Source organism: Zalophus californianus, chromosome 1, assembly GCF_009762305.2.
Source record: "Zalophus californianus isolate mZalCal1 chromosome 1, mZalCal1.pri.v2, whole genome shotgun sequence".
NCBI lineage: Eukaryota > Metazoa > Chordata > Mammalia > Carnivora > Otariidae > Zalophus > Zalophus californianus.
This window is the reverse complement of record NC_045595.1, coordinates 7,636,066-7,646,484: the sequence shown is the minus strand read 5'-3', so window position 1 is coordinate 7,646,484 and position 10,419 is coordinate 7,636,066. Positions and strand designations below refer to the sequence as shown.

Genomic DNA, 10,419 nt, shown 5'->3' with positions numbered 1-10,419 from the left:
GTTTATTCTTGGGGCACTTGGGTGGCTCACTCGGTTAAGCGTCTGACTCTTGGTTTCAGCTGGGGTCATGATCTCTTGGGTGGTGGGATTGGGCCCCACTTGTGCTCCATGCTTAGTGGGGTGTCTGCTTGAAGATTCTCTCCCTCTGCCCCTCCCCCCACTCTCAAATAAAATAGCTACTTATTTAAAAAAAAAAAAGAAACCTTTTCTTATGGACCGTTTAAAGCATATACAAAACAGGGAAGAATAATGTAATGAACCTGAACTTAACAGCCAGCATCAGCAGTGTCCAATATCCATTGCCAGTCTTGTTTCAGCTCGACCCCACCCCCACCCCCATCACTGGAGAATTCTGAAGCAAATCCCAGACATCATTTTACTTGTATGTATCTTGAAAAGAAAAACCACAAACAATGCGTGCCATCATTATCACACCTAAAAAGCTTAACAATAATTCCTCAGTATCATTGTGTAACCTGTGCGTGTTTAGATTTCCCCCAGTTGTTTCTTAAATATTTAGTGTTTGTTTACAGTTGGTTCAAATAAAAATGCAGACAAGGCCCTCCTTTAAATTCTGGGCTCCTCTTTTCTCCCCCTTGCAACACGTTTGTTGAAGAAACTGGATTATCCGTCCTGTAGACTTTATGGGTCCGATGTTGCCCCCGTGGTGTAATTTAATATGCTCCTCTGTCCTCACCTCAACCAACCAGTGGCCAGGCCTGTTGCCATTTCTTGGCAAGACTTTCACAGAGGGCATTGTGCCTTCTTAGCAGGAGGCGCTCAAAGTAGGCTCATCCTTCCTTTTGTGACTCCAGCCGCCACTCAGATCCATCAAGGATCCAGTTTTTCTTTTCCAACATTTTTTTTACCGAAAAATTACGAACATACACAAAAGTTAGAATAATACAGTGAATACCCCTAGATTCCACAATTGCCTAAATTGCTACATTTACTTGATCATATTGTACTTATCTACTCCTCCACTCATCCATCAATCCATCTCATGTTTTGGATACAAATCAAAATAAGCGTATGTCCAGAGCGCCTGGGTGGCTCAGTCGTTAAGCGTCTGCCTTCGGCTCAGGTCATGGTCCCAGGGTCCTGGGATCGAGTCCCGCATCGGGCTCCCCGCTCGGCGGGGAGCCTGCTTCTCCCTCTCCCGCTCCCCCTGCTTGTGCTCCCTCTCTCGCTGTGTCTCTCTGTCAAATAAATATATAAAATCTTAAAAAAAAAAAAAAAAAAACCCAACCACAACTGTTATTTCCTGTTGGGTTTTTTATTTTGTTCTGTTTTGTTTATTTATTTTTTTTGATAGTAGCCATCCTAATAGATGTGGAGTGCTATCTCATTCTGGTTTTGATTTGCATTTCCCTAATGACTGGTGATCTTGGGCATCTTTTTGTTTGTTTAAGGGCCATTTGTATAGCCTCTTTGAAGAAATGTCTATTCAAGTCCTTTGCCCATTTTTTAATTGGGTTTTTTTGTTGTTGAGTTGTTGTCTGTATTTGCATCCCCCCCAAGAATATTGAACTCTCATGCTAACGCCTTTAGGCCCTCTTAGAAGTCCCCCCCCATTGTCCTCTTGAAATGTTGCCTTGAAGTCCCACCTTATCACCTCAAGGACAGTGCCTGCCTGGAGATTCCCTGTCAACTTCCTCTATAACTTACAGGAATTTCTATAATCTGGATATAATCCCTCATCAGATATACAGGTTTCCCTAGCCATGCAAAAGTAAAGCGTTCCGATGAAACCTTTTGTGAGTCAAAATGGCCTAAAGTGAAGAAGTAATTATCATTAATTTATGTGGAAAAAATTGTTAGTGTTTCCAGACCCAAAGAATAAACTCTCTCAGGCTTTTCTGATACCTTAGGACACATCTTGCCACCCGGCGCACAAAATAAGTGGAGGTAAAGAAGACACAGGTCGGAGCTCCGGCGGCCGGATGCTGGGATGCTGGTGTAATGCCGGGGAAGGACCTCGGGCGCCCCTCTCGCTGCGCAGGTGGGCGCTTCCGCTATAATGTCCACCGCAAAACCAATGACGAATACTATTTTCGCTTTTAATCTTTTCTCCTAAAAGGGAAAACTCTCTTCAGATTTCCTTCGGTTGACGAAAACAGGTACTAATGTAGGTCTTTCGCAAAAGCCAAGTGGCGAAGGGAACTTTAGAAAAGGGAGGGAGACCGGTGTTATTTACAAATACTTTTGATTTAGGTTTTAATCGCTCTCTGAGGATTTTGTGGGAAATGGACTGGGTGGGTTGGGTGGGGAGGGCAGCAGGGGAGAGACCTGACCGGAGGGGAGAGATGTTCTAGCCGAGAGAGCAGGGGGTGTGGCCTCAGGATGGGGCGAGTGGATGGATGTTGGCTGCCATCGAGGACCTCAACAAGGTTCCTCGCTGGAGCTCAGATCAGAGGCACAAGAGGAAGGTCAGAAGCTCGAGAGATGGAGCAGATGGAAGTGGGGTACCCACCTGGCCCCCAAGTCCCTTTTCTTGGGGTGGAGAAGCCAGCTACCCAGAGGAGTGGGCAAGGTGGGCGTGAGGACAGGGGTAAGGACCAGCTACAAGTAGCATCTTCCACAGATGATGGCTCAGGATTCGGCTGTAATCTAAATACCCCACCTCTGGGCGCCTGGGTGGCTCAGTTGGTTAAGGACTGCCTTCGGCTCAGGTCATGATCCTGGAGTCCCGGGATCGAGTCCCACATCAGGCTTCCTGCTCGGCGAGGGGCCTGCTTCTCCCTCTGACCCTCCCCGCTCTCATGTACTCTCTCTCTCTCTCTCTCATTCTCACTCTCTCTAAATAAATAAATAAATAAATTAATTAATTAATTAATAAAATACCCCACCTCAGCAAGACACACAGGGAATGGGGAATCCTCCAAGATCTTCAAAAGGAACGTGCCCACAGTAGCCACTCAGACAAGTCAACGCAGAACCAGGCACAAGGGCCCGATCAACGGGGCTTCTGTGCATTTTCATGTCTTCACTCGTCGTAGGGATCCTTCATTATCTCCCCCAAATCTCTTATTTGCCTCATCCCAGGAATATCGAGATCCCATGCTAAGGCCTTTAGACCTCACCTAGAAGTCCCTCCATTGTCCTCATGAAATGTTGCCTTGAAGTCCCACCTTATCACCTCAAGGACAGTGCCTGCCCCAAGATTCCCTGTTAACTTCCTCTCAGAACCGAGCACCCCCCCTTTGCCCTAGTTCAGCAGGAAGGTGTCTCATAACCTCCTCCACCGCACCCCGAGCTTCCTAGTATGAGAACAAAGGAAGCCAACCGTGTTAGCATTTCCTGTTGGTTCATTCTGGGGGCCAGCGGTGTCAGTCAGGCCTGCCCCGTCCAAGACTCACCAGCACTCTCTACGTCGCTGGGGTCCCCCCACTCTGGACCCCCTGGGCCACCGAATATCTCCCCTGCCCTTCCCCAGGTCTGGGCCCAAGAGCAGCCCCTGGACTTCTGCAATTTTAACGCTGTGGCCAGGCTTCCGTCCCCTGGGGGCCCCGCCTGCTCCCCACTGCCCTGGGCCTCATCAGGGCAACTTCCTCCTGCAGGCTGGCTACCATGGTGCCCTCGGAGCTGCTGCCTAGGGTCTGCGGGACTTCACCCATCACCCTGCTTCTGGTCTGCTGTCTGCTGCCCCCAGGTGAGGCAAGTCAGGCTGGGGAGGCCTGGAGCTGGGGGACTGGTCGAGGGTGGGGGAATGGACAAAGCAGAGCTTCACCCATCCTGCTCCCGGCTTCCGTAACACTTCCTTAAACTCGCGTCTGAAAGGGGCTCGCCCAGTGGCCACACACACACACACACACACAGTCCTTCCCTGGACCTCTGTCTCTACTCCTCCCTCTGCCAGGATCTCTTCCTTTTCACTCAGATCACTCCTACTTTTCTTTCAGAACTGGCCTGATTTGTCCCCTCCTCTGGGAAGCTTTTCCTGACTCACTTCCTCCTCCAGGCTGGATCAGGGTCTCCCCTAGCCTTCCTCTGGGCTTTCCCCAGTTCCTGACCAATCATCCATCTTCCCCACTGGACTGAGTGCTGTGAAGACAGGGAGGTGGTGTTGAAAGGTGAGGCCTGCGGGTGGGTAGGGAGAGGCACCAGAACCACCAGCAAGTGTCCCTCTGTTCCCACAGGTGCCCAGGCACAGCAGTTCCCACTGAGGCTGGAGGTCCAGAACCCCGTGGTGCCTGCCGGAGGGTCCTTGTTGGTCAACTGCAGTACAGACTGTCCCAATCCTAAACTCATCACCCTAGAGACATCCCTATTCAAGGAGGTAGTGGGCAATGGCCTGGGCTGGGCAGCCTTCCAGCTCAGCAATGTGACTAGTGACAGCGAGGTTTTCTGCTCCGGCTTCTGCAATAACATCCAGATGAAACGCTCCTCTAACATCACAGTGTACCGTGAGTGACAGAGACTGGCGGTGGGACCGGCCTTGGGCAGTAGTGGGGGTAGATGGCCCGTGGTGCGGGGGAGCAGGGAACCCTGAGTTTGCAGAGATGGACCAGGGCTCTGACCCAGAGTGTGGACCTGAATGTGTGTGTGTGTGTGTCTGTGTGTGTGTGTGTGTGTGTGTGTGTGTGTGTGTGTGTGTGTGTGGAGAGAGAGAGAGAGAGAGACAGACAGACAGAGAGAGAGAGAGAGGCATCTCAACCATATGCCAAGGCAACAGCTGTGAAATCAATTTACTTGGGTCCCAACAAGCATTTTTTTCAATGACATCTCCTGTCTTTTCTTTCCTTTATTCTTATGGCAGGTAATAATTCATGCATGTGGTTCCCAAATCAGAAGTTATAAAAAGGCATAAAAGTCAAACCTCCTTTTCCTAGTGCTGGCTACGATGCTTTAGTGTGGACATTCAATGCTCATTCAATCCGTAAGCAGCCCCAGGCTGGGGGAGGTACACTTAGGAGCCTCATTCTGCCGATGAGGACTCGAGGGCTCAGTGGGGTAAAGTCGCTTGTTGGGGCTCAGAGCCAACGAATGGAGAAGCTGGTCGTCTTGCTCTCAAGTCCTTGCTCCTAACAGATAAGTCTTCCTCCTGAGACCGCTTTGTTACCCCTTTCTTATGCTTCCTGCCAGAGTTTCTCTGCATTTAAAGAAATACAATCGATCAGAAAATAGAGTATGTCACTCATGGTCCCTACCGTTTCAGGAAGCCTTCACAGAGAAGTGTGGTATATGCGTGGGAGTGTGTGTGTGCTCCCGGTGCGGCCCAGTGTCTGTGTACCTATGAGTGTGTCTGTGAGAGGATGTGTGTGTGTCATCTCTGTGTGTCCCTGTGAGTGTTCACAGGCGTTGGTGTCTGTCTGCATGTTCGTGTGTGCCTGTGCCCTGTGTATGTGTGTGAATGTGAATGTGGGGATCTGCGCTTGTGTGTATCTCTGTGTGTGAGTGTGTGTTTCTGTGTCGTATGTGTGTGTGTATGTGAGTGAGTGTGGAGGTCTTTGTCAGGACACGCCTGTGCATTTATGTCTTTGTATGTGCATTTCCATGTAAGGTGTAGATATGCATGTGTCTCACATGCCTCTGGCGGCGCTCTCTAGAAGCCTGTTGGTCCTGGCTCACGGGAGCCGACTGTACTCATCCCTTCCCAACCCTGCGTCACGATGGGTAGCATAAAAGCAGCCAGAGTGGGAGTATTTACACGGCAGTAATCGGCAAACGCTCCATGTTGGGGCTACTCCACCCCATCCCCGAGCTCCCAAGTGTTACTAGCAGTTGCCAGCACACCATCATCTCTGACCAGTGGTGCCCGAGGCTGAGATGGGGGCCTCTTTTTTATTATTTTTTTAAAAATTTTATTGTTATGTTAATCACCATACATTACATCATTAGTTTTTGATGTAGTGTTCCATGATTCATTGTTTGTGCATAACACCTGGTGCTCCACGCAGAATGTGCCCTTTTTAATACCCATCACCAAAAAATATGGAACGCTTCACGAATTTGCGTGTCATCCTTGCGCAGGGGCCATGCTAATCTTCTCTGTAGTGTTCCAATTTTAGTATATGTGCTGCCGAAGCGAGCACGGGGGCCTCTTTTTTAAATACTCTAAAATTGTAATACATGTTTCTTCTACTATCCTAAAGTAAAGCAGTCCTGTGAAATCTTTTGTGAGTCAAAATGGTGTCAAGTGAAGAAGCAATCAATTTCTATTGAAAAAAATCTTGAGCATTCTCAGACCCAAAATATAACCTCTCCTAGGCTTTTCTGATACCTTAGGACACATCTTGCTACCGGGCGCACAAAATAAATGGGGAGAAAGCACGGATGCTCGCCGACACAGGTCGGAGCTCTGGCGGCTGGTTGCTGGGATGCTGTGTGTAATCCCAGGGAAGGACCTTGGGCGCCCCTCTCACTGGGTGTGGTGCCTGCTGCCTCTATAACCCCTCACTGCAAAACCAACACTGAATGCTATCTTTGGTTTTCCCCAATTTTTTTTTTTTTTGAGATTTTGTTTATTTGACAGAGACATAGTGAGAGAGGGAACACAAGCAGGGGGAGTGGGAGAGGGAGAAGCAGGCTTCCCGCCGAGCAGGGAGCCCGATGCAGGGCTCATCCCAGGACCCTGGGATCATGACCTGAACCGAAGGCAGAGGGTCATCGACTGAGCCACCCAGGTGCCCCTCCCCAATTTCTTTTTTAAAGGCTGATTTATTTGAGAGGGAGCACAAGCCGGAGGGGCAGAAGGAGAGGGAGAGAGAATCTGAAGCTGAGTCTGTGCTGAGCATGGAGCCCGACGTGGGGCTCAATCTCACGACCCTGGGATCATGACCTGAGCCGAAACCCAGGGTTGGAGGCCTAACCAACTGCGGGGAGGTGCCCCTGGCCATTTTTCTTAAAAGCGAAAATCCTCTTCAAACTTCTGCTTAGCAGAAACAGGTACTGATTAATGTAGGTCTTTCACAAAAGTGAAGTGGTGTCATGAACTTTTGGAAAGCGGGGGATACCTACAGTAAGATGTTAACTGTTTTTCATGGCAGCCAGTGCATGGGCCTCTGTGTGATAGTTGAGATCCAGGCTTGAGTTGTTGAGGGAATGAGATGCTTCCCAAAGGAGGCCTGGGGTTTGGTACGGAGGCCTGGGAGGAGCACTGCAGCTGCCGCTGGGAGGAGACCCAGCCTGGGGGTGTGCAGTCCCTCAGGGCGGTGCCAGAGCACCCTGAGAGGCTGCCCTGTAAGAGCCTTGAGTGCCTGGGATTGACTGAGGAGGCCAAGACCAGAGTCCATGCCCGAGGCTGGGAGGAGGGGCCGTGGGAGTCCCTGGATGTGACATCAAGGAGGCAGGTGAACACACATGGGTCTGGAGTTTAGGTGACTCACTTTTTTTTTTTTTTTTAATGATTTTATTTATCTATTTGACAGAGAGAGACAGCGAGAGAGGGAACACAAGCAGGGGGAGTGGGAGAGGGAGAAGCAGGCTTCCTGCCAAGCAGGAAGCCTTATGCGGGGCTCGATCGCAGGACCCTGGGATCATGACCCGGGCCAAAGGCAGATGCTTTACGACTGAGCCACCCAGGCGCCCCGGTGACTCACCTTCTAACCCAGCTGGGCCCCTTTCTGGCTCTGTGTCCTTGGGTAGATCACCTCACCCTCACCTCTCTGGGCCTCAGTTTCCCCATCCGTAAAGCAGAAAAATAATAGAGATTTCGCTTGGTTGCTATGTGAATGAAGGTGGATGACATTTGGAAAGCCTAAAGAGGACTCTAAATATAAACAGGAACTTTTATGAGTACTAATAACATTGTAAGCAGTCATAACTTAGTCTGCTTCCTTCCTTTTTTTTTTTTTTCCTTAACTGTGAATTTCTCAGGAACAGAAAATCTGACTTTTATTTCAGTGCCTGGCAAGATATCCCATAAAACAGGAAATAATAATCATGATGCTAAGGACAATAGCAAACACTTCTACCGGCACAATACTAAGCCCTCCGTGTTTATTAATTCAAAATTCAGTTCTGCCCTGGGCCGCCCTCAGCCTCCTCTCGGCTCCGTGGGGTGGGAGTTGTAGGGCCGGCTGATAAGTACAATTCTCCCCTCCCTAACCCCGCCCTAGGGTTCCCGGAGCGAGTGGAGCTGTTACCCCTACCCCGCTGGCAGCCCGTGGGCGAAAACTTCACTCTGCGCTGCCAGGTGGCCGGCGGGACGCCCCGGGACAGGCTCTTCGTGGTGCTGCTCCGCGGGGAGGAGGAGCTGAGCCGGCAGCCGGCCCCTGGGGAGCCCGCCGAGGTCGAGGTCACGGTCCCGGTGCTGGCGGGCAGAGATGACCACCTCGCCAATTTCTCCTGTCGCACGGACCTGGACCTGAGGCCCCAAGGGCTGAGACTGTTCCAGAACGTCTCGGCCCCCAGGCAGCTCCGAACTTTTGGTGAGGGAAGGGACTGCAGAGGGTGGGTGATGAGCTGAGCCAGATAGGGGTGCCCTGGCCGGGAGGTTTCTTGCGAATGGAGTGGACTGGACCAACGGCTTCTGGGAAGGCATGCCCTTGGCCACTGAGGACCATGCAGCCTCAGTTGGGAGACTCGAGGCCGCGGTAACTAACGAGAAGCCTAAGCGGGTGTGTTGTGGGACGGGGTGATCCAGGCCGCAAGATATCCCGGGAAAGAAGGACCCTGGTTCGGGGCAGTGAGCGTCTCACGGGGAAGGGCCATCAGCAGCTCTGGGAGACCTCCTCCTGCTCACGCCTGCCCTTCTCCCCAGCACTGCCCATGACCACTCCACACCTCGTCGTCCCTCGGTTCTTGGAGGTGGGAACGACTTCGTCCGTGAACTGCACCCTGGACGGGCTGTTCCCGGCCTCCGAGGTCCAGGTCCAACTGGCGCTGGGGCACCAGACTCTGAATTCTACAGTCGAAAGCCACGGAAACACGATCACGGCCACGGCCACAGCGAGCGTGGGGCAGGAGGGCACCCAGGAGGTTGTCTGCAACATGACATTGGGGAGCGACAGCAGGGAGGCCCGGGAGAACTTGACCATCTACAGTAAGAGGGGGCTGAGCCAAGACTGCAAGCCCGGCGAGGCAAGGGGCGGGGCTTCGGCATCCGGAGTGGAGCGACATATGTACCGGGCGGAGACTAAACTGGAGAGGGGGGGGCCTGAGCCTGCAGAGAGGGAGGGGTTGTTGTGTGGGCGGGGCCTAAGTTACCTGAAGGGTATAGCCAGAGTACCCCAAGTTGGACTGGGGCGGAGCGGGGGGGGGGGGCACAGAGTAGCATGAAGGCGTGGCCTAGATACCCCGAGAGGAAAGAGGCAGGTGGAGGGCGGGGATTGACCGATGTGAGGGGCGTGGTCAGTAAACTCCAGGGCAATGCCGCCTCTTCAGGCTTCCAGGGTCCCATCCTAAACCTGAGTGAGCCCAGCGCCCCCGAGGGAACCGCAGTGATTGTGACTTGCTTGGCCGGACCCCGAGTCCAGGTCACGCTGGAGGGACTTCCAGCTGCGGCCCCTGGACAGCCTGCCCAGTTTCAGCTAAACGCCACCGAGAGGGACGACAGGCGCATTTTCTTCTGCAATGCCAGCCTCGAGATGGATGGGAATATCTTACAAAGAAACAGCAGCGTCCAGTTGCGTGTCCTGTGTGAGTAGGTCACTCTGATCTTTAAACCCTTGCTCCCCTGGTTTGGTGGGAAGCCTCTCCCTTGCCCCATTGTGCCTCGAGTGTGTCTAATCATTTGACCGATCCACAGACGGTCCCAAGATTGACCAAGCCAAATGTCCTCAGCGCTTGACGTGGAAAGATAAGACTATCCATGTCCTGCAGTGCCAGGCTCGGGGCAACCCGGACCCCCAGCTGCGCTGTTTCCAGGAAAGCTCCGGGGTCGAGGTGCCCATCGGGATCCCATTCCTCGTCGGGTTAAACTATAGTGGTACCTACTCCTGCAAGGCGGCCAGCTCACGAGGCACACACACACTGATTGTGGTGATGAACGTTCGGGGTGAGCCAAGACGGGGCCACGGGTCTAGATGGGCAAGCCCGGGCGGGGGGCGAGGGGGGCGGGGCGGCAGAGCGTGTTTATTTATTCCTTGCTTCTCTGCATAGCTCAGAACTCCCGCGCCGTCACCATCGTCCTGGGGGTGTTAGTGGTCCTGGGCGTGGTGACTATCGTCGCGGCCTTACTGTGTGTCTTCAGTGTGCAGAAGCGGAGTGACATCTACCGTGTGAACCAGGGGAGCACTTGGTTGCCCCTGACATCTAAGCAGCCCGAGGTAGTCACCTCGGGCGAGGATCCATCCTGAGCCTCCAGCTGGGGGAATGCTGAACCAAGGACGATGGGGGTTTGGCGGTATCCCCGGGTTCCGCACCAATAAAGCGCTCAAAATCCGGAGTGTGTGGTTTGATTCCACGTGTGCTTAGGAGCTCACCCACTGCGCCTCGCGTCCTTTGAGTGACATCTCTGTGGCAGAAAGGGGTGGG

At 52.5% G+C, this 10,419-nt stretch overlaps 1 protein-coding gene and 1 non-coding gene across 4 annotated transcripts; one reads left to right on the top strand and one right to left on the bottom strand.

Moving 5' to 3' along the window:
* Window positions 1–3,291: 3,291 nt before the first annotated feature.
* Window positions 3,292–10,406, top strand: ICAM3 (intercellular adhesion molecule 3). Of its 3 annotated transcripts, none has more exons than XM_027582380.2 (8): window positions 3,292–3,436; window positions 3,561–3,652; window positions 4,140–4,406; window positions 8,061–8,372; window positions 8,705–8,986; window positions 9,328–9,582; window positions 9,692–9,940; window positions 10,045–10,406. In XM_027582380.2, exons 2-8 carry the CDS (start codon window positions 3,571–3,573, stop codon window positions 10,239–10,241), a joined length of 1,644 nt encoding a protein of 547 aa, XP_027438181.1. In that variant the 5' UTR covers window positions 3,292–3,436; window positions 3,561–3,570; the 3' UTR covers window positions 10,242–10,406. The 3 variants fall into 3 exon arrangements, with proteins under 3 accessions (XP_027438181.1, XP_027438180.1, XP_027438178.1); XM_027582379.2 differs by adding an exon at window positions 3,903–4,073 and having other exon boundaries at window positions 3,317–3,652; XM_027582377.2 differs by having other exon boundaries at window positions 3,317–3,652; window positions 10,136–10,302.
* LOC113918997 lies at window positions 5,929–6,035 on the bottom strand. The gene has a single exon (XR_003518743.2). It is a non-coding gene; the product is annotated as a U6 spliceosomal RNA (small nuclear RNA).
* Window positions 10,407–10,419: the final 13 nt, after the last annotated feature.

Bases quoted from the DNA above. Each gene is read 5' to 3' on its own strand.
- ICAM3 (XM_027582380.2), top strand. From the start codon at position 3,571: ATGGTGCCCTCGGAGCTGCTGCCTAGGGTCTGCGGGACTTCACCCATC. The intron at 3,653-4,139 runs GTGAGGCAAGTC...CTGTTCCCACAG, and splicing joins CTGCTGTCTGCTGCCCCCAG to GTGCCCAGGCACAGCAGTTC. The intron at 8,373-8,704 runs GTGAGGGAAGGG...CCTTCTCCCCAG, and splicing joins CAGGCAGCTCCGAACTTTTG to CACTGCCCATGACCACTCCA.